Source organism: Diospyros lotus, chromosome 6 (genome assembly GCF_014633365.1).
Source record: "Diospyros lotus cultivar Yz01 chromosome 6, ASM1463336v1, whole genome shotgun sequence".
NCBI lineage: Eukaryota > Viridiplantae > Streptophyta > Magnoliopsida > Ericales > Ebenaceae > Diospyros > Diospyros lotus.
Window position 1 is genome coordinate 32,009,987 of NC_068343.1, and position 24,528 is coordinate 32,034,514.

Sequence of the window (24,528 nt, forward strand, 5' to 3'; positions counted from 1 at the left end):
GGGCAGTTTTTAACTTGTAATAAATTTATTCATTCATCTAGAGTTATAGAATAAATGAACTGTGGATTTAAAAAAGTGAGATAAATTCAGATTAAAAAATAACTATAATTAAGAGACTATTCGAATTTCTCATCTTATAAAAAATTACTGAAATAAATCCACCCGTAGGACTCATATATATATATATATATATAAAGGGACTACTCGAATGAGTAATGGATTTCAGCATAAGAAATTGCCAGAAAAAGCAAAACCAAGTAGAATGGGGCTACGGGAAAGTTGAGAGAGAGAGAGAGAGAGAGAGAGAGAGGGGAAAGGTAGAGAGAGTTGGATCTCCAACCCGCCCACCCACCACGTAAATTACTTAACCCATCAATTCGGTAGCTGATCCATGGCGTCTTTCTCACACAGAGGTTCGTTTCTTCCTCCAATTGTACTTAGTTTTGCATAAAATTCCGCGGACATTTTTATATTTTTGTATGTCTGTTCTGCACGGTTTTATCTCCAGTTTTAGTGTATTTCACTGAAGTTCGTGATGTTACTTGGTTATCTTGAAGGGTTAACGTTAACAGAATTACGATTCTGGTTCTACTGTACGTTCTTTTGAATTTCTGCTCGTTTTCTGAATTTTTGCTTCTACCAAGTGAGTGCGATTTACGGTCGGTTTGCCATGTTCTTGAGAATTTTCGTTTGCCATTTCATTCTGGATTTTGCGTTTAATAAACTGTGATTCGAACGCGTTGATTAGTATTATTCTCTATTTGCGTGTTTGGGTTCATTTGGTCAGTAAACCAAATGTAGTCTCTATTTATACGAGTTTTTCATTGTTTGGGATACATCTAGAATGTGAGAACTGACTTTTCGTTAGTATAGGTGAAACTGGATGGTTTATGCTTTTGGTAGTTATTCCTCACGGGCTCTCTTCTCCTTGCTATCTCCACGTCTGTTTGTGGGGGCAAGTTGAGTTTAGCTGTTCAGGGACATGGGGGCATGAACCCTTGGCGAACAATAACCCTTTGAGGTATAGGTTTCTTGGCTTTATTAATGGGATTTTAACATCACGTGGAGTTCCTGCCTATTGATAGACATCATATATATGGAAACAACCTATCTGAAAATGGGGATAAGATTTGTCAGATTTAGCCATATCCAGAACTCGTAGTTGTGAAGGACTTGTGCACTGGGCTGGCATTTTTTTTAATGTAGGGTTTACAAGTTCTTGGAAACTCATAGCTGTTATAATTAGTAGCTAGTTTATGCAGTTTATGTTGATAACAGGTTGCTAGAATAAGGTCCTTCAGACACCTCAGTTTTTTGTTTTTGTCATTTTTATGTAACTCAGGCAGGCTTGAGTCTCCTTATTGAAGAATGCATTCTTGTTTGGAGGAATTCAGCTCAAGCAATAGGGTGTCCTAAAAGGCTTGAAATCTATATTCCTGATAACCATTTAGGACAACTGATTTTCTTTGTGCTTGAGATTGTACTTGAGTAGGGCAATAAACAGACCAACAATTATTGTTCTATTTGATGTGGAAATCATTTCCTTATTAACCAAGAGATTAGACCGATCTTTAAAATTTTTTGTTGTTTTTAAGTATCTAAACGACTTTAACTTTTTCTCTCTTTTCTTAGTGCAGTAACTAGTGATTTCTTTACATAGACCAAGCAAGCATGGGTACACCCTTGCAGTTTGGAAGATATCACATCTGATTTTTGGTTATGTACATTTAAACCAGTACCTTTATCAAGAGATAGGAGGTTGGATACTTTTTATTCATCAGAATATTCAATTTCTCTTCTCTCTTTTTGATAATGTCTTGGATTATGCTAAAAGGGATAAGTTCATGCAGCCACACCAATTCTCTATTGGAATTTTAACTCCTTAGAAATGTAATTTTGGAATACGTGAGTTGGTTCCTTGAACTTCAATAAGTAGATGGTTCAGCAACTGTAAGGCTGAAAATACATTTTCTAAACTGTAATGCGATGGGTAAGGAGAGTTTGCCACAAATAATTAAAAGGGGAGTGACTGATGGAGATTCTTCACCCATTGAGACTGAAGGCTCAGGGAGTTTATCGCGTTGCAGTTTAGACAAGGAGGCAGAACTGGCAACTTGTCGTGTATGCCATTGTGCTGAATCAGACAAAAGGGGGGATGCTGTATTGGGGTTTTTGGGTATCACTCCGCCATTAAAATGTCTGTCTACAGGCAATGAGGATGAAGGGGCTAACTGTGATGCTGCCTTGGAAGATGCTGAAAGGAATCATTCTTGTGATAGAAGAGAATCTGAGTTTGTTGAGTTTATCGGTCCTAAGGGAGAGGTATTTGTTTGTAATACAGATATAGAAATGGGATTTAGTAACCACTGTGACAAATTGACTGAACTAGGTTGCTCTTGCAAAAATGATCTTGCTCTAGTGCACTATGCTTGTGCACTCAAATGGTTTGTGAACCATGGATCCACTATCTGTGAAATTTGTGGATGTGTTGCAAAAAATATTAGAACTGCAGATTTCAAGAAGGTTTTAGTGTCCCTGAAGGATTATGAGGTATTGAGAGAAAGGACTGCTAATGGAGAACCTAGTCCTGCACAGGTGCGGACAAATTTAGGTGTAGACCCTGATGCTATTGCTGCCATTCGGAGGCAAAGGCTAAGTGAAATTTCTTTGTGGTTTAATCCACACAATAACAACCAACACCTTGCCACAGCTTCACTAGTTGTAGCTGAGCAACCTTCTAATGTTGTCACCGAAGAAGTTGCTGCTGCTGAAAATCCTGTGACGAAATGGGCTGTGGAGGGTACTGGAATCCTGCTTGCAACTGGACTGCTTACTGTCACACTTGCATGGCTCCTTGCTCCACGAGTTGGAAAGGTATTTGGATTTCAATCCCTTGTCTATTATTATATGATTCACGCAAGGAATCTTTACTATTATGTCTCTGAATTTTTACTTAGAATAACACCATTTATGGTACTGGCTTATCTTATGCTGGCATTAAAGCACTGATCGTGATAATTCCTTTTATTTTAATATCCACTCTATGTTTTAGTTTATTTAGTTTTGGTAATATTTTAATCAACTATAGATCTCCATAATTCAGGAGTCCAAAATATCTACTACCTCATTTATTAAGTTTGTTGCAGACTATATATTTTTACTAAATTTACATTCAATATATGTGGTTTTCACTCTACTTAATTTAAAATCTTTAGATTCCAAAGTATTGTTCCTTATCTCGGGCTTAGCATTCACTTCTTTTCTCTCATACACCAACTATGTCATATGCAAATAGCATACACTATGACACCTCTGCCTGGACATGTTTAGAGAGTTCATCCACTACTAGGGGAAATAGTAAAGATTTAATCTTGATCCTTTGTAATCCCATTGTAATTAGAAAAGCCTCACTATCTCCTTCACATATTCTAGCACGTGTCTCTACTTTGTAATACACGTCTTTAATAACTTGTATATAAGCAATTCTGATTCTTTTTTTCTCTAAAACCCTCCATAATGCAATATATGGAGGCTTTTAAGCATATAGCCAAGAATATTTATCCAAGTGGTGAAGTGAAGAGGGTGTGTTTTCTGCAGGAGACAGAGGGAAGACTATCATAGCTAGTCATCTGCTACCTTGGAGAAAACTAGACTGTTGTTTTGGTCCTTTAAGCAAAGTGTCAACTGTAGGGCTCTGTTAATTGAAAAGTTCAATCTTAGGATATATTCCAGTTTAGTACTCTTAACTAGGTTTTGTATAAAATATTTGGTATATTGAGTTTATGAATATGGATGCTATTAGTTGCTCAAGAAGGTCCCTTACAGGTCAAAATGAGTTTCCTGGTTAGAAATTAACAAGAAAATTGCCAATTTGTAGAAGTTTTTGTACATTAGAGTATTTCCTCATGTATTTTCCTGCGATTATGCTGGTAAAAATTTAAGCTACCATGACACCTGGAAATGAAATTGCTTTCTCATAGAGGTGCCACATCTGCATGCATATGCATATAATGTTATTGATCTAATTCTGTGACAGTTTGAAGCTTCTTAACGGATGTTATGTTATTGCTACTAAGTGGAGCATATTTTACAACATTGACCAACCTTTTTATGACTTCAATATGAGCTATGTTTTTTTATAGTACTGTTAAATGTCATGCGTTTTCTTGAAGTTCCAGTGCATAGAAAAATGTCTCCCTTTTGATTACATTATTTCTTATTTGTTCTGCTGCTAGCTGGTATCAATTGATATTGCTACCTTAATATCTATTCCTTGATTTATCCCTTTGTATATCTTTTTCCTTCATTTCTCTGTTTATGATTATAGTTGATCTGACAAATTGCTTTGGCTTGCAGAAAACTGCCAAAAGTGGCCTTCACATTCTTCTTGGAGGCATTTGTGCTTTAACTGTTGTAGTCTTCTTTCGCTTTGTGAGTTCTTTAATACTCAATTCTTTTTTCTTTTTGCTAAGCAAATACTCATTCTTCTTATCTTGCCTATATTGAGCATGCCTATTTTAATTGGACTGGAAATAAGTTGTACTATTGTTAGTTGTGTTAATGATCTGCTGCACCTTTTATTTATTTATTTTTTTTACAACTCTTGATTATTTGAAGGAAAAATGAGGGTATATTTTTCTCATTTGGTATTCTAGTACTATGACATCATCAAAGATTATATCCAGTTTTATAATCTATGAAGCTAACTTTGTTGGCTTGCTGCATAAAAATAAAAATAAGTAACCATTGCTCAAATTGTATGCTTACCCATCAATTCTTTTTGAGTTTGTTATTCAAGAACTGATTTCTCAATGCCTCAGGATGATATAATTATTACAATCCAGTAATAACATCATCTTCTGGAAGCATGGAGGTGCATGCTGGATAGAAACATAGCACAGCATGGAGATGTTCACACAGAAATTTTCAAATGCATTAGGGGACAAGTATAGTGGGAGAATGTTTATGAAAGGCGTGCATTTATGCATGTAGATACATATATATATATTATAAAAAGTTTTAAGAACATTATGCTCCTTTATACACACGTAAATACAATAGGTTGGAAAAAAGTTGAGCAGGGCATTGTAGAATGATGCATGAGATCATAGCAAAATATATCACTGAACACAGCACGGAGGCACATGCTCGATACAAACATAGTACCATATGGAGATGGTGGCACAGAAATTTCAAAATTAAGAAAATTGTACTCCTTCATGCACACAGGAAATACAATTCATTCAAGGAAGAAAAAAGTTGAGCAGGGCATAGTAGAATGATGCATGAGATCAGATCAAAATTTATCACTGAACACAATCTAGAAGCATCCTAAGTGCTTTTTCACTCCCCCCCCCCCCCAAAAAAAAAAAAAAAAAAAAAACCAAGCTTATGTCCTTGGCTTTTGCAAAGGAGCCTTGCCTGTCCCTTTGACCAGAAGTATTGGAGTTTCAATTCTAGAGTCTTATCTTAATTGCAGGTGATCCATATTTCCCCCTGCAGCCCAACCATCTATTTTCAGCTTATTGAGAGAATAGGGTGGTGAATTAAGATGACATAGAGATTTAATATTTGTCTCCTGTAGACATTCACAGTAAAATAAATTCCTGCTTTTCATTTTTATGTACAGTGTCTTGGTTTTAGAAGCCTCTGGTTTCAAATATTAGAAAGTAGATGTCACATATATGACTTCAATCTTCTTCTGTTTTAAAGTTTGTCCTTAATTGTATTTTCTTCAACTTGCTAAATCCTGAATTGGTTTTAAACTCTTTGTAAAATAAAACACATTGGGATGTGCATCCAAAAAGTACTACTTTCCAACACATATTGGACTCAGATTGAACACATTGATATGTGTCTATGGTTTTTAATTTTTTTAAATGACAAAGTTGGATGCTCATTATCTATGAAGCATTGAATTCTCAAACAAAAATGAGATGAGACACAACATGGTAGTAGGCGAGTGGCATATCTGCCTCCTAGATGTGGGGCTATGACTGCATTGACTCATATGAAGATGCTTTTGGCTTCTGCTAATTAATTCAGGGAGGTTGTCTTGTGGTTAGTCACTGAGTTGTATTCTTGGCACTAAAGATACTTTCCTTTAATTAAGTTGTTTACCATTGAGCATGACTTTCTCTCCGCTTGGGATTTGGTAATTTCAACTATGCTTTCTGAACTGTCACCATCTATTCAGTTAAATAACATTGAGCTGTTTGGTTTGAGGCTCTCATATTATTGCTACCTCAATAGCCGGGTTCCATCCCACCTGAAGCTTGCAGCATCTATTGGTTTCTTTAGCGTGGGTGAAATTTATATTATTGGAATGTGGATTGTTTCTATGAAATAAAGGAGAGCTTTACAGTATGGTGCATCACATGCCTAAACATGATACTGTTACAGATAGGCTGATAAATGCAACTCAGTCAACTTCTATCCTACAACTCCTTTAAGTTGGCCAAACAAATGTTATTTTTCCATTCAGTCATATCAAGAGACATAATATTTTAATTGCGTTCCAATCTAACATCCACAATTTATGCTTAAGAGGCACATTTTAGCCTGACTACTTCATAAGTGATGGTATTGGTAAGTTAAGGCGCCTATTTTTCATCCTTTCATCCATAATCTCCAGATTTTAGTCAATTACATTTGGTTGCATGCTTCTCACCTCCTTCAACCAAACACAAAAAGAAAGAAAAAAATTGTCCCACAAATGATAAAGGGGAATATTAGTCAAATAATTAGGGAGAAAATTTAAATTGCTCAATTTTATGGGTGCCTTGAAATGAAATTACCAGTATGTGAAACATTGATTCCAAGATTTAGATCACTAGGTTAATTTTGTTTTCTAGTATCACAGGTTTTGACTATGTCAAATAAAAGTTACTTGTGATATAGAAGTTAATAATTAACTGTGTTTGATTGCTGTCCCATTTGAGGCCAGATCTAGAGAACTTATTGTATTTTGCGAGAAGTAATTAGTTTTTTTCTCTTGATTTCGTTTTGTGATTATGAACTTTGTTTTTTCGTCCATTGTGTGTGTGGGGTTCAAGGTATGTGTCTTTCAGGAAAAAAATAGGAACGTGTGTTTCTTTCTATGCTGAACGAAATGGTTGATATATTTTTTATGAACTTGAAAAACGTGCAGTTTGTGCTAACAAGAATCAGATATGGACCTGCACGGTACTGGGCCATCTTATTTGTCTTCTGGTTTCTTGTGTTTGGCATATGGGCTTCAAGGACACATGGTGCTCATTCTACCTAAATCTAATGGTTCATTGTCTATTCAAGAAAGAATATCTCTCTGGTAGTTCAAGAGTTTGTATAACCTTACTATGATGCAATTTGAGCATGACCCATATATTGTGCCTTGTAGTTTGCTTTTGTAAGTTAGCTAAGGATGGGCCATTTACTCTGGGCATAAAAGCACCAATTATTGTTGTTCATACTGCCCAGTTGAAGACAATATTTGCTTCTTTTGAAGGTTTTTGTCAAATTGTTCTTGGAGTTCTTACATTTTTTCCTTGTAACATGGTCATTGTTTATTGAGGATTTACAATTCGTCTTATTGGTGTAACTATAAAGACATATGTGATATCACCAAAGCTACATGGTGAAAGCGAACAAATAATGCTTCTTGCAGCCCTTGCAATCTCAAATGACAGTTGTACTTTTATTTTTTATGGCATTTTGTTAGCAGCATTAGATTGCTGATCAACTGTTTTTTCTGATTGTTGTTGCCCCAATTTATGTATTTATTTATTTTTGGTTCTGTTAGCAATCACGAGTGGATTCCTTCCTATTGGTGATTTCTTTCCTATGCTGATTCTTTGAGGATTACTTCTTGTTTATTGTTTTTGATTTGATTTCCTTGTATGTTACGGTTGTAGTGTATTTCCTTTGATGTACATATTCCCTAAGTTAGTTAAGGAAACCTTCACTCATTAGGGAACTGCCTATTTTGATTGATAGGTGTGTATATATGTTGTATTTTTACGTTGAACAAAAATAAGATTGAAAGATTTCTCTGCTCATAACATGGTATTAGAGCCTTAGGTTCTATCAAAGAACTAGGGTTTCCATCGGTTTGTTTATAGCTGAAATCTTCATTGATCCAATCTTCTTCCACAAACCCAAGTTATGTAAAAAATTGTAGAGTCCGATAGCACCAACGAAGTCCCATTCTTGGGCAGTTCCAGTAGCAATGTGGTCACCAATGGTGAGTTGTAGAATATTCAACCCATCTTCAAATTGAATGGGGAGAATTATCTCAAGTGATCCCAACTCATTAGAATGTTCTTGAAAGGCAAGGGAAAATTGAGCCACTTACTTGCAACGGAGTCGAAAGAGAGTGATCTAGCATACGCCTCCTAAGATGAGGAGGATTCTCTAGTCATGTCTTGGTTCTAGAACTCTATGATTCCAAAAATCAGTGACATCATAATGTTCCTTATAATGGCTAAGGAAATATGGGAAGTAGTGAAGATCACTTATTCAAAGATAAATGATGCGGTTCAAATATATGAGATTCGAACCAAGGTATCTTCCACTAAGCAAGGCACTCGATCCATAACCAAGTATACCAACTTGTTGCAGACCTTGTGGCAAGAATTGGATCACTATCAATGTATCCAATGAAGTGTAGTGAGGATGTTGCCATTCAAAAAATGTTTGTGGAGAATGAGAGAAGCTATGATTTTTTAGCTGGACTAAACATAGAGTATGATGCAGTTAGGGTTCAAATTCTTGGCAAAACGAATTTGCCTTCTTTGAATGAGGCAATATCTATAGTGCGTGCGGAGGAAGGTAGAGGAGGAGTGATGCTAGAGACCAATCACATGGAGAACTCAGCCCTTTTAACTCTAAAGGGTCTTGTGTAGGAAAGATGGGCCAAAGAGGATAAGAAGGTCGTGGATCCAAGTAAAGCCACAACCAAGGATAACTTGTGTACATTTTGCAAGAAATTGAGGCATACCATTGACAAATGCTGGAAGCTTCATGGGAAGCTAGCCAAAGGTGGACAACAAAAGGGGCAAGCCTATGTGGGGCTAATAGTCAGTAGGTTCCCTGTGCTGTCAATAACTAGTAGGTTGTGGAGGGGAAAACTCTAAAACAAGTTGAATTGATGGAGCTCAATCAGGAGGAAATAGAGAAGCTGAGGAACCTACTTGGGATGCTTGAACAGGGGTCGGGGGCTGGTACTTCAAACCTAGTCTTCGCAGGTATAACTTCCACTATTTTTAATTTACATGCTTCAAATTTAGCCTTTAAAAATACATGGATCTTTAACTTCGGAGTCACAGACCATATGACGCCTTTTCCACACAAGTTTTTATCCTACAAACCATGCCCAAGCTCAAAGAAAATTGTATTGGTAGATGGTTCTCTAACTACTGTAGTTGGAATAGGGGATATACTTATAAACAACAAATTAATCCTGAAGGATATCCTTCATGTTCCTAAACTTTTCACCAACCTAGTTTCCATTAAAAAACTAACACATGATGCTAATTGTTGCGTCATCTTCTACCCCTCATTTTGTGAATTTCAAAAAAAATGACTCGAGGAAGATGATTGGGCGTTCTAGGGTGAATGAGGGATTTTATCATCTTGAAAATTCTAGTGGATAGATTACCAAGAAACATTTTTCCCTTGCATCATTTTTAGTTAAATCCAATAAAGATGTGTTTTGGGTTCATCATTTTTGCCTAGGGCATCCATCATTTAGTGTTCTTCAATTTATGTTTTCCTCTTTGTTCAAGGGATTAGATATTAAAAATTTCCAACGTGATGTTTGTCAACTTGCTAAACATAGAAGGGTTTCATTCCCTCTCAATAATATTAGAAGTTCTCTTCCCTTTACTCTAATTTATAGTGATATATAAGGTCTTTCCCATGTTCCTAATCTCTCGAGTGCTTGGTGGTTTGTGTTGTTTGTTAATGATTGCACATGAGTGGTGTGGTTATATATATTAAAGGCCAAATTACAAGTATGCACCATCTTTCCAAACTTCTATATTATGATCAAAAATCAATTTAGAGCTGAAATAAAAAAGATTAGAACAAATAATGCTAAAGATTTTTTCAACAAAATCCTATTTAATTTTTTTCAAGAAAAGGGTATAATCCATTAATCATATTGAGTCTATACCTCTTAGCAAAATGGGGTAATTGAGAAAAAAAAAATAGCTATTTGCTAACTGTTATAAGAGCATTGCTCTTCCACAATAATGTTCCTAAAAACTATCGAGGAGAAATTGCATTGACAATGACCTATCCTATTAATATGTTACATTCTAGAAGCCTTGACTCCAATAGTCCCAATTCAAATCATTTCTAAGGCTTTTCCAGGGTTCATGCCTCATAATGGTCTTTGTCCTAAAGTGTTTAGTTGCCTGATTTTTGTTCACAATCACTCACCTAATAGGGGGAAATTGGATCCTAGAGCCCTTAAATATATTTTTGTTAGGTACTCCATACAAAAGGGTTATAAATGCTTCCATCCTCAATTCAATAGGGGGAAATTGGATCCTAGAGCCCTTAAATATATTTTTGTTAGGTACTCCATACAAAAGGGTTATAAATGCTTCCATCCTTAATTCAAAAAGTTTTTTGTCTCAGTCGATGTGAGTTTTGTGGAAGAGAGTTGTTTCTTCAGTAATGTTTATCCTCAAGAGGAGACTTAATTCTTGGGAGACAGTAATATGGAATTGTTTCTTCCTACTCTTCCTCCTTCTTCCTCTCATCACTCTTTACCTCATCCTCTAAATATGATACCTAGGGAAAAGTTTAGCTTATTTCTAGTCCACTAAAGGTATATTTAAGGAGGAAAGTCCCGGATCATCAACCTAAGCATGCTGATTTATCTTAACCAAGTCTAGATTCTGAACCTATTTCAAACCTATAATATCTCGAGAGCCTAGGATCAAGTCTAAGAATGGACTCTAGAAAAGCTAGTATATATATCAAGAATAGTAATGAAGGAAACAACACTAGTTGGATACTTTTTGGGCTGAATATGGATAAAGAACTTTCGGGTTTAGCGTGCTTGAGTTAGGGTAGCTCAAGAATGGGTGATTCCTAGGAAGTTCGCGTAGGTTCATCAGGGTAAGTTGATCTCGTCCTTCCTATCGCTCAATGCTGGATGTTACAGATGGTATCAAAGTAAACTCTTGGAGAAGGCGGTCCGATGAGGGCGGGGAGTGGCGCCGGGGTGTGAGGGCCTGAGCAACGATCGGCCCTTAGCAGGCTTCTAGGATGGCAGCCTCAAAGGGGAGAAGATTTGGGACCAGTTATAAGGTTACATGACAAAGACATCATGTGTTCAAGGGGGGAGAATGTAATACCCCGAGAGCCCAGAGTTAGGTTCAAGAAGGGAGACTAGAGGTCCAAGAAGGGACTTTAGAAAAGCTAGTATAAAAATCGAGGATAGTAAGGAAGGAAACTATACTAACTGGATATCTTTTGGGCTGAATGTGGATAAAGAACTCTCGGGTTGAGCGTGCTTGAGGTAGGGTAGTTCAAGGATGAGTGACCTTTGGAACGTTCATATAGGCCCATTAGGGTAAATTGATCCGGTCATTCCTATCGCTTGATGCACGATGTTACAAAACTCTATCCAGCTTATAAGTTGTCCATGTCCAGCTATATCAGACCTTGTTTCCAATACCCACCAACAACCTGAACTTGACCCTGATGACCTTGACATCCCAACTACTAGTGTTCTAAAAATTGGCCTAGGTGGTTGCCGCGATTATGGCCTAATCGGCCCTTTTAGGCATCAGCCCGGCTAATCGGTATCAGGCGGCGCCTAGTCGGCCAAGGCGGCCACCTAGCTATATGAACCGTCTAGGCCAATTATAGCCTAATCGACCGCTTTACCCCTTATCTCTCTCATCGGTTTCCCCATATCTTTCGCGCACACCATCACTAATCGTCTCTTGCAGAGTCGCCGTCGCCGCTTGCCTTTTCTGGCTCAGCCTCTCTTGTCGCACGCCGCTGCCGTCTCTTGTAGAGTTGCTCCAGTCATCTCTCTTGGCCTTGATTTCCCTTCGCCCCTTGGCCGTTGCCACCAATCATCTCTCTCGTGTTCTTTCTTTGCCCTAGCCTGATACCCCAGTTCATCTCTCTCGTGTTATTCCTCCGCCCTAGCTTGATACCCCAGTTTATATATATATATATATATAAGTTTTTATTTATATATAAATTTCTAATGTATATATATATATAAGTTTTATTTATCTTTTTAACTTTAATATATATGAAAATAATATGAAATTATATTAAAAAAAAAAAAACAGTTTGCCTAGGCCCAGTTTGGCGTTCGACTAGCACTTAGTGCGTTTTAGAACACTGCCAATTGCCCTCAGAAAGATAACTTAGGCATGTACCAAACACCCCTTGCATCTATTCCTTACCTACTCAAATCTGTCCCCTACTCACAAAGCCTTCCTAACAACATTAATTCTATTCCTATCCCAAGGACTGTGTCTGAAGCATTAAGTCATGATAGTTGAAATGATGCCATAAAGGTTGAGATGGCAACACTTGAGAAGAACAAAACCTAGGAATTGGTTAAGCAACTCAAAGGAAAACAAGTTGTTGGGTGTATATAGAAAAGTAGAGGTCCGTTGGTCTCTAAAAAGATATAAAGGTAGGCTGGTTGCTATGGGTTATACCCAAACGTATGGAGTGGATTATCTTGAGACATTTGCACTAGCAACCAATATGAACACTGTTAGGATATTATTGTTATTAGCAGCTATGTTTGATTGACCTCTATCTTAATTTGATGTCAAAAATACTTTTTTACATGGGGATTTAGAAAAAGAGATTTATATGGAAGTCCTCCCTAGATTTGGGTTGTAAACTCAAGCAAGGAATGTTGTGTGGAGGCTAAAAAAGGTTCTTCATGGGCTGAAACAGTCCCTTAGAGTTTGGTTTGAGAGGTTTGCCAAAGTTATGCTTGGATTATACTACAAGCAAAGTCAAGGTGACCATACCTTGTTTGTTCACTATTTGATTTCAGGGAATATGACAACTTTTTTTGTGTATGTTGATGACATTATCATCATTGATGATGACAAAGAAGGAATAGAACAATTAAGAGATTGTTTGGCGAGGGAGTTTGAGATTAAGGAGTTAGGGAAGTTGAAATACTTTTTGGGTATTGAAGTGTCTTAGTTTAAGGCAAGAATATTGATTTCCCAACATAAATATGTGCTAGACCTCTCAACTGAAACGGGCATGCTTGGCAGCATGGCAGTTGAGACACCTATTGATCCAAACCACATAATTGGTAGCAGGGCAGTTGAGACATCTATTAATCCAAACCACAAAATTGGAGTTGATTTCGAAGTAGGGGCAGTGGATAAGGGTTCATATCAACAGCTATTAGGGACTTATTTATTTGTCTCATATTCGGCCAAATATAGCCTATGTCATGAGTGTGGCTAGTCAATTTATGCATAATCTTAGAGAAAGCCATCTCAAGCTTGTGCATAGAATTCTGCACTATCTTAAAGGGTCTCTAGGGAAGGGTATTTTGCTTAAACGGGTTAGAAACTTGCTTTTAGAAGGATTTACAGATGCTAATTATGGGTCACTTATAGATAGAAGATCCACATCAAGCTACTGCACCTTCTTGGGTAAAAATCTTATTACTTGGTGGAGTTAAAAGCAGAGCGTGGTGGTAAGATCGAGTGTTGAAGTCGAGTTTAAATCAATGGCCCTAGGTATTTGTGAACTTCTTTAGCTGAAAATTATTCTAACAGACTTGAAAATTCAGTGGTCAGCCCCTATGAGATTTTATTGTGACAATAAGGCCGCCATAAGTATTACCCATAACTCGGTTCAACATGATATGACCAAGCATGTAGAGGTTGATAGGCATTTCATGAAGCAAAAATTTGAGAGTGAACTGATTTGCACTCCTTTTGTTTTTACCGGTGGATAGTTGGCAGATATTTTAACTAAAGGCTTATTTGATCATATTTTTCACAATATATCTAGTAAGATGGGAATGCATGATATACACTCACCATCTTGAGAGGGAGTGTTACCAATCAACGAGTGAACTCCTTCCCATTGGTGATTTCTTTCCTGTTATGAATTGCTAATTCCTTGTGGATTACTTGTTTATTGTTTCCAATTTGATTTCCTTGTATTTTCTTGTATGTTACAGTTGTAGTATATTTCCGTTGATGTACATATCACTCATTAAGGAACTGTCTATTCTGATTGATATGCGTGTATATATATTGTATTTTTATGTTGAACAGAAATAAGATTGGATGATTTTTTTTTTTTTTTTTCTGTCAACAGGTACCAGTAAGTGAATAACTTTTCACATGATTTTTGGGTTTAGGGTTTAAAACCTTCTATTATGAACTTTTGTTTTAAAATAATCTTATCCCTTGTTCATTCTATTTATTAAAAGTGTCAAAACAAGTAAATAGGTTGGGTCACTAATAGGCGGTGATCTGTTAAGGTTCAACTTGAACCTAATTTGTTAGCTTATTAGGTCAAGAACCCTCAATCTGAACATATTCATTTTAAATAAACAGCTTAACCTATTAAGATTAATATGTACAAATTAGGTTGACTCATTAGCTTGTTTACTTTTTACTTACATGTAGGTACTTTCTTATTCTACTTTACTTTTAACACATTTTTCTTCCTTTCTATTTTTTTTATTTTACATTAAAAGTAGTGTTTTAATTAACTCCCCAAAAGTGTGGAAGGTAAAGGACAACTGGTAGCTCTAGAGTGTGATGTAGATTTTTTAGTTCTTTTGCAATTGCCTAAATACCATCAAACCTCCTGGGGAACTTCCTTAGAGTGGCTTCTCCATTATATTTTCCTTCCAATACTTTCTTATGACCTAGCCATAGGTAGACATATAACTGTAGTACAAATATATCTAGGAGTAGGGCCGTGTAAAAGTTCGATTTAATTAAATTGAACCAATTGAAATTTTCGATTCAATTCGATTTTAATTAAGGGCCAGTTCAATTCAATTATTAAATTTGACAATTTCGATTATTTTAGTTTGGATCGGTTCAATTTTTGTGTTAAAAAAAAATAACATAACTTAACCAATCAAAATTTTTGATTTATTCGATTTTTGGGGATTTGTTAGGTTCGTTTTTTTATTTTTTTAATTAGTTCAATTTTTTCTTATTTGTTTAGTTTTTTTTTTTTTTTTTTTTTCAGTTTGTTCCTTTTTTTTTTGTTTGTTTGATTTTTGATTTGATCCCTTTTTTTGGTTTGTGCATACCCATCTTAGTGGGATTAAATATTTCTCCCTAATTAGATAAACAAATTTAACCATTCTTTCTTTTCTCAAATTTATTTTTTATTTTTAAAATTTTGATCTATTATTAGATATATATATATTTGTAATTAAAATATATATTTTTTATAATTATAGTCTGTTTGGATAAAGGGGCAAACTAGTCTTTAGATAATTGATTCATAGTAATATTACTCCATGATTTGACATACCAAATATGAGATTTGAATAATTCTAGGTTATACCTGTTGGGTTCTTATTATTCATTTTAATAATTATTTTAATTTATCATTAATTTTATCCCATTATTATTATTATTTAATTCATATACTTACCAAGTTGTTAGGTTGTTTTCTGGTTTGCATATCTCATGATTTGCACCCATATCCTTCTTTACCAAGAAGGATATTCCATGTATGTAAATTATGATTATAATTAAACTGAGCCGAGCTTCGCTGAGCTCAGGCTCGACTTGCAAGTCAAGTTTTGGATTTAAACTCAAGTTTAAACTTGACGCATTAAAAGATTGACGAACCAAGCTTGAACGATTATTGGCGAGCCGGACTTGTCAAAATTTGTTATTTTATTTAAATTTATTTTTTATTTTATTTTATTATATATACATATATTATATTATATTAAATGATTAAATTAATTAATATATATAATAATTTTAAACATATTTAATTTAATTATATTATTATTATTATAATTTAAAAATTTTCAATTTTATGTTAAATAATATATTTATAAAATTATAAATAAATATGCTAGTGTATGTATAAACAAATTTGTTCATCGTGAATTTCTAATTGAGCTTATTAATACTTATGATTTTTTAATTAAACATGTTCACGAGGTTTAACGAGTTGAATTTTACGAAACTCAAGTTCAATTAGTTTACAAACTAAGTTTTAAAATTAAGTTTAAACTAGACTCATTTATATTAATAAACGATTTCGAACGAGTTTTTGTTGAGCTAAACACTAAGTCGCTCATGAATGACTCAATTCATTTGCGACCCTAATGTAAGCAAAATTTGTTATACAAAATTAGGGTTGAAAATAAGTCAAGTTTAGCTAGGGTTTTTTTTGTTAAGAATTTTATCAAGTTTAAGCACATTTCAAGCTCAAATTTTGAGGCACGACCTTGTTCGTAAAAATTGAGTACAACTCGTTTATTCTAAATGAAGTTTAAATGAACCTTTGCATGAGCTTGAAATTTAAATAAAACTCATTTAAAGTTAATTTTAAGATTACTTGAATCTCATTAACAGTCAAAGTTAGGATTCCTTTGATTGCATTTTCATTTTTAGTTTTTTGGTTTTTTTTTGAAATTTTGTAAACAAAATAGAAAGTTATATTTGATTACCTATTTTGTTTTAAAAAAATTTCAAAATTTTGAAAAAAATAAAAACTTGTTTGAATTTACAAATAAAAATTTTGTAAAATTTTCGGGTGTTACAGGAGCTATTATTCTCTAGAGCTCAGTTGTCTTAAAATCTATTTCTAAATAGCTTCATAAAATGCTTGAATTTATAGATACTAGTTTCGAGAATCGTATCGAACCAATTCTCCACACCTCCATGCAATGTTTATGAAAATTTTCTATAGTGCAAAGCATCGATGGCATAGTTGGATTTAGATCACTAGACTTAATGTAAAGCACAACCACCAATAATTTATAAGGAAAGAAACATACTAGATGTCAAGAACCTTTGTCTTTGGATCATTAGACTCGATAGACAACAAAAGAAGAAGGCCTAAGGCAAACTTGGAGCAATAGATAAGAAACAATGGAGCTAGAGATAACTGTGAATGTAATCGAGAATGTTTATTCTATATGAGAGATCCTCTTTTATGTATATAGTTTTAGAGATAATTATGTGCTTACGATTAGGTTTCCTTGTTAGATTATGCTTAGGAATAATTATTTCAGACAAATTTAGAGAGATTTAAGATTATCCCGACATACCATCTTCTATGATTTGGGAGAAAAGGTTTATCCCAAATTTATGACATTTGACTTGATCATTAGATTGCGGGGAATAATCCCTAATCGAGATTAACCTCATCCCTTAATTCTTAGAGAGAATCTAGTTAGGTAATTCATCCCCAAGTTGGATCATCTTGCCTTTAAGCCTGTAGAAGACCCTTTGTTTGGGTAAAGCAACACCCTCATAGAATACTAAGGCCAAAGGTGGCATAGCTAGTGGACCAAGGTTGAGCATGGCTTGGTTACTAGGTTGAGGTTGAGCATGGCCCGTGTAAGGTATACGTATGTCAACTGAGTTGAATCTCAGGTATATCATCTTCATGTTTTATTTCTCAAATTTTGAAAACTAACAATGTTATCAAACATTATGTTTAATTTACATTTTTAATAGAAAAAATTAAACATAGAAAACTGAAAACAAAAATTAAAACTAAAAATTAGCAACTTTCTCAAACAAATCCTTGGTATTTGGTCATAATAATCTAACTCATAAAATCGATCTATTTTATATATGTTTAAAATTTGAAAAATATAAATAATGTAACAAAAAAAAAAAAAACACATGAAAAGCACATTATTTTGGAATGAACACATAAATGAGTTAAAAATAAGTTTGAAAAATTACCCAAGGCGGTGAATTGGGTGTTTTGGTTATTTTTGACAAATACTAATTTTTTTAAAAAAATTATGATATAGTAAAGTTATTTGAAAATATATATTTTATTAGACTACAAAAAGGTAGAGCAGCGAATAGAATAAATATGCACTATGCTAGATTTTTTATAAAAGATGATTTAGAAAACATTTAGACATGTGATAAGTTTATATATGAAAACATTGATATGAGAATGCATGCATTTCATAAAGGATTTAAGAGACATTTTTTATAATGGAAAAAATAAGTTTGAGACATATGAAGTAAATGTATGTTGTCAGAAAGATCCAAATGAATTCTTATATGCAGTAAAACTAATGTTGGAAAAACAATTATGAGAATATGAAAGAAAATCAGTTTTAAAATGATTTCAACCATAAAAATATTTTAAAGACAATTTAAAAGGAAATGCATTAAGTAGTAGTTATGAATGAAAAACGTTTGTAAGGGCCCACTCTCGAATATTTCCGTTAGCATAGGATATTTGAAAGGAGATCATCACAGAGATGATATAGAGCAAACCATAATAAAACAAACAACTCAATTTGTTACTAGTAGCGGAAACTAAATTAAGATTCAATTACACTTCCAATATCTCAAGAGTTCGGACTCAACGGCCATACAAAATAGATAAGAGACTCTAATGTTAACTAACAAAATAAGAGTCATTTCATCTCAAGTCTCACCAAAATGCTAAACAAGATCTTCAAGTTAGGATGCGTCCCCGTACACCACTATCCTTAGGCCTTAGTCCCACTAGACTCGCCCCCAATAATAGCTTTCCCTTTACCTGGATGACAAAAAAGATCAAGTGAGCCACAAGGCTCAGCAAGTTCTAGGACAATAAATCAAGTGAGCCACAAGGCTCAGCAAGTTCTAGGACAATAAAAAATGATCATAAACCAAGAATAATGTTACACCAAAAAGAGTACTCCAGAACTTGACTGACATATACAAGTATCACAATTTAAGACTTGATCAATTTCAAGTTAAATGTATCATGCCACCATGTACTATTATGAAAATGTGCATATAAATTAATGTTAGTATCAAATCTCATAAGCTCGCAAGCCATTAATTCACACATGCCCAAGTGCATCATGTAAATAAAAACTCACAAATAAATATGGAGCCAATCTGTCGGGCTATGGCCATCTCGTCCCGTGCCAGGTGCTCTAGGGTACCATTTTCTTTCACGCAAAATAATAGGTGCGCAAAGATAAGTAGTACAAAACATCATAACATGAACATACTATGTACAAAACGTGTCATGCATTCATTTTCATGTAAACATCATGAAATTTTGTCTCACAACCGTTGCTATACTTTTATATATTTTCTGTCCGTCTCACAATACTGGGTAGTTTTCCACTTACATCAATTATACACACAAGACACAATGATTTATCTAAGAATTTATTTAATAAATTTCCAAGAGGCTCATGAATATTTTTACAATTTATTTAAATGAGCCCCAAATTTATATATATATATATAAATATATACTTGATATATTATTTACTTTATTCATGGAATAACAATTACAAAGGAATATTTTCATCTTTATATACATAAATATAATTAATTGGGTAAGAATGAGTTGCACTCAAGTAAGGCAGGGCGTTTAAAGGCTTGAATATATATAATATATTCATATATATATAAAAGTGGGTTTGTTTGCAACACAGCATACATGCCTTGAATATGTATATATTATTTATATATATATATAAGTGGTTTGTTTTGGGCGCCCAGTAGCTTAGACGTATATATATGTATATATATATATGTATATAAATGTAAATGGGAACAGGGCATCAGCTTGGACGTGTAAATGTACATATATATATATATATATAAATGTAAATAGGTTGCTTGGAGTAGGGCGTGGACGTGGATATATATATATATATATTATATATGAATGTAAATTGGTTGCTTGGAGCAGGGCATTGGCTTGAACGTATCTGTAAATATAAATGTAAATGGGTTTATTTGGGGCAGGCATCCAGCAACTTGGTGTGTATGTATATATATAGATATATATATACATATGCAAATGTGGGGTGGCCGAACAGAAATAGAGCATGATGTATATGTATATATACATCTTGGGCGGTTCGAAAAGGGTAAAAGGGAGCTTCCGGATGTAACAGTGAGGGGAGAGAGAGCTCCATTTGGATGGTTTTATTGATATATATATATATAGAGAGAGAGAGAGAGGGAGAGAGAGAGAGAGAGAACTTCCAATGAGCAACTACTCTGCTACGCACAGAAATATATATGTATGAAGATGTAAATGGGTCTGCTGGGATAGGGCATCCATGGCCAAACTGTGTATGTTTTTATAAATGGGTTTGCTCTTCTGGCTAATGCATTCGACAGAGGTGGTGCATATATATATAAATATGTGTATATATACATTTCTATATAATTTAGCTGCTACGGATACAATGAATGAAAATTTGCATCCTTATCTACCAAGGAGCCATTCACTTGACATAAATAGGGCGATCTGAGTCCCCACTATAACTCAACAAATTTGTATGTATATGCTATTTACATCAAAGGGCTTACAACATGCTAGCAAATTGCAAAATGCTAAGAAGTTAAGTACGAAATGTAGAGAATGTAATAGAGGTTGAGTAAGAAACTTGCCTGATGAAGATGTAAGCAAGAAAAGCTCCACCAGTGCAAAAAATGGAAGGCAGCAGCGAGTTGAATAGAAATGGGAAAGGAAGGTGAAGTATAAGAAGACGTGGGGAGTGAGGAAAGAAATGATACAGTGAAGAAAAGGAAGGGGCAATATACACTTAAAGTAAAAAAATCTCTGCACATAGAAAGGCTGTGCGAATTGCACGCCAATTTCGAAATTTTACCAACATGCCCCTCTTCTCATATAATAGACAAATATCTAGGGACTTTATTGACAAATACTAATTTATTTTATTTTCTTCTTTTTCTTTATTTTATTTTATTTTATTTTTATTACACCACCAATTTCATTATTTTCAAGTTATTTATCACCATGGGCCTAAGCCCAAGCCCCATGTACTCCATATATATATATCAAGCCCACTAGGCTTAATTTCCCACCCTGGTCAAACCCGTGACCTCGTTAACTAATTAATTGCGGCCCACTACATTATTTCTAAATTCAAAAAAAAAATTAGACCCATACACTTATCTTCCGACCACATGAACTATAAAATAAAATTGTTCGACCTAAAATTATTTCTACGCCCTCAAAGAAATTTTATTAAATATTAAAATACTTAGACCCACATCTAAAATACCCTTGAGCTAAAATTAAATATTAAAAACACCTAGACCCAATTTAGGGTCATTACAACGTTGGTATGGCAGAATGAAAGAGAAACCGACAAAGATAGGCTTAGTCCACTATCTTAATTTCTCACTAAGGATTTTGAAAATATCCACTAAGGATAGTAATTTTTATAGGTTTAACAATAACCTCCACTTTTACGGGTTAAGTAGGAACCCTAGTTTTTACAGGAGCAGTTGTAACCTTCACTTTTAACAGGCTAAGTGGGAATCTCTATTTTTCACTGACTAAGCAATATCTTTTACTTTTAATGGGTTAAGTAGGAACTCTTACATGAGTCTTTTTAACACTCGGCTCAACCATAACCTAGATATTACTTTTCAAGGCGCAAGCATAACCTTTTACAAGTTTACACAAAACATGTGTAAAGATTTCTCAAGAGAAAAATATAAGATATACAAAGATATCACTTTTCTTTTAGACAAAAGAGAGTTCGAAAGAATGAATGAATAAAGCACTCAACTCTCTTATACAATCTGGTTTGGAAAGGTATATAATTAATCTCACCAGATAAATGCTTAAGAGTGATAAAAGATAAACTGAATAAGCACTCACTCAAGCATAGAAGAATGGCCTAAAAAGAGATAGGATTACCGTGAAAGGATTTGCTTTATGTTGTTCGAGTATAAGCATCCATGGTTATGTCAACAGCATAGGCTTTCTTGATGGCTTAACAGCAGCTTGATAGATCATGCACCTTAGCCTTATATAGAAGCTTGATGGTCAGATTCAGCATTGAGACCTGCGCAACTTACAACTTCTTTGATTTGACCATTAATGGTCAAATTAGTTAGAAATATATGCATAATATATGTGGGAAACATTAAGCACCCTTACATAAATATATTTTAATATTCTTTTATAAGTTAACACAATTAGATGCATTGGAATAATCAATAAATACTAGTGGAATGTTTCGGGTCATTTTTTATTTCTATTTTTTAGCTAGGATTTGTAGTTGTTGTTGCCGTTGCCGTCGCCGTTGCCGTTGCCGTCGCCGTTGCCCGCATTTGTCATCGACCACCCCACCTTCACCGTTGTTCGTGTCACTATCAGCCTCTATTCTGGTCTTCTCCTCAAGGTCGACTATTTGATTTTTGCCACCGTCGTCAACCTTGTTCTCAGCCATCCATCACATGTTCCCTTTACACACAATCGTTAACCAACCATCATCAATTTATTTTGCCATCATGACTCCTTTATCTTCACCAATCAATTGACGGCTCTCATTTTTTTGTCCTATTATAGTCATCGTCGGTCATTGTCTTTTCATCTTTAGAGTACCCAGTGTCTGTTCAACTGCTAATTCTTGCATCTTCTTCAGTCAGCGATCACCTTCACATCCTCCACACCAACAACTAGCCGCCACAACCTTCGATCACCTATGTTTTTGCCGGCAAAGACGATGACGGTGTTCACCATCGCCACAAACCCCAAGCTTTGATCTCTGTCCAAATCTATCATCCAACCTAGATCTTGCCCAGATCTACCCGACTAGCCAAGATCCAAATCCAATCAGATTAAGCTTAGATCTAACCCAACAAACCAAATCCAACTCGTCATATTTGTCCATCCTAGATATTTGCCTAAATATGCTGCCCAAATCTGTTATCCTAGTATGTTTTCTATTGGGATTTTATTTATGGATTGTTTAGCATTATTTGGGATTATTTTATCTTCATAATGGCTACCTTGAAGTATGATATTCCATTGTTAAACCAGAATATTAGATTCTCACTATGGCAGGTTAAGATGCGTGCAATTTTTGGCACAGATGGATTTAGATGAAGGTGAAGTCATTAAGGTCAGTAAATATATGTTAAGGCTGATCTTGTTACCTATACTTTGAGTGTGGTTGAAGATATACATTACAGTAAACATTGTGTGGATTTGGTCAGTATTCCCCATGGAGCGAATTTGGTTGGTATTCGTTAAGGAGATTAATTCTCTATGATTTTATTGGAAGAAAGAATCATGAATAATTCTATATTTGAATTTTATGTCAAGGTGGAGCTTGTTATAATTGTGACTTGAAATTTAAATTCATTTGAGATTGGGACTCCTAATTTAACTATGATTAGGACTTCGAATTTGACTATGATTAGAATGTCAAATTCAATTGTGATTGGGGTTTATGTCAATTGAAGATTTATCTTCTTGGCTCATCTTCTTATCAGGATATGATTTTTTATGTACATTTACATATGAGTTTTAGGTCTATAAATAGGTGTTTAATACCCTGGAATTAGTTGCAATTAGATCACTATTATTGTACCAATATCATCAGTGATATTTTGTTTCTTTTTGCCTTTGATTTTTCCCGATTTGGGTTTTTCACGTTAAATTCTATGTTCGTTTGTGTGGTTGATGGTTTGATTATAGTTTGTTTTCGATCCAAAATCATAACAAACTTACACATGATTCAAAACTAGAAAATACAATCCACCGAACACATCCCTACATAACTGGTTTTTTCAATGCATAATACTTAGCGTGTTACTTTTAGTTATTACTAGGTTCATTCTCTTACATATACCCTTACTCCTTAGATGTAACAAAACTAGAAGCCTTGGAAGAACCATCTTAATTTTGTTCTCCTGGATCACTTTCTTTATGTAATGACCTGAATTTAGTTATTCAATATTGTATCATGCCTTGAGGTTATGTGGGTTAGTCGTGAGGTGCTATATGTTGTTTTTGGCGATTATTAATTAATGTCAGGTATATGCTTGGAGTATCCGAATGTATAAAATTTATATTCGAATAGGAGCTTGGGATATTCGGATGCGAGAGTAAGATATCCGAATGAGCCTTGGTGTATTCAAATGTGGTGACGAGGCATCCCGATATAAGCATGAGGCATCCGAATAGATTGAGACATATCCAGATGTCCTTCTTTCTTAAATGTTTGTGTGTGATATCCAGATTGTTGGGGCATATTTGGATGTCTCTTTGAGTTTTTGTGAGTGACATCTAGATATGAGGGTGTAGCATCTGGATATGATTTGGTGACATTTAGATATGTTGGTGGAGTTTTGTGTCTTTTATCTAGATGGGATAAGGCACATTCGGATATGGCTTTAGGTGTGTATGTCTTGTATCCAGATAAGGGGCTTAGCATTCGGATACCTCCTTAACCCATTCGAATATGCCTTTTTGTTTGTTGTGTCTTGTATTCGGATGGCTTGCTTTACATTCGGATATCCCTCCTTTGTCTCTAGCATCCGAATGACCCTC

The 24,528-nt window shown here is 34.7% G+C and overlaps 1 protein-coding gene across 3 annotated transcripts; it reads left to right on the plus strand.

The window, feature by feature from the left end:
• Positions 1–231: 231 nt before the first annotated feature.
• LOC127804642 (uncharacterized) lies at positions 232–7,733 on the plus strand. 3 transcript variants are annotated; one of them, XM_052341538.1, is made up of 6 exons: positions 232–413; positions 874–1,021; positions 1,638–1,758; positions 1,851–2,874; positions 4,357–4,431; positions 7,151–7,733. In XM_052341538.1, exons 4-6 carry the CDS (start codon positions 1,987–1,989, stop codon positions 7,265–7,267), a joined length of 1,080 nt encoding a protein of 359 aa, XP_052197498.1. In that variant the 5' UTR covers positions 232–413; positions 874–1,021; positions 1,638–1,758; positions 1,851–1,986; the 3' UTR covers positions 7,268–7,733. The 3 variants fall into 3 exon arrangements, with proteins under 3 accessions (XP_052197498.1, XP_052197497.1, XP_052197496.1); XM_052341537.1 differs by lacking the exon at positions 874–1,021; XM_052341536.1 differs by lacking the exon at positions 874–1,021 and having other exon boundaries at positions 1,638–2,874.
• The last annotated feature ends 16,795 nt before the right edge of the window (positions 7,734–24,528 follow it).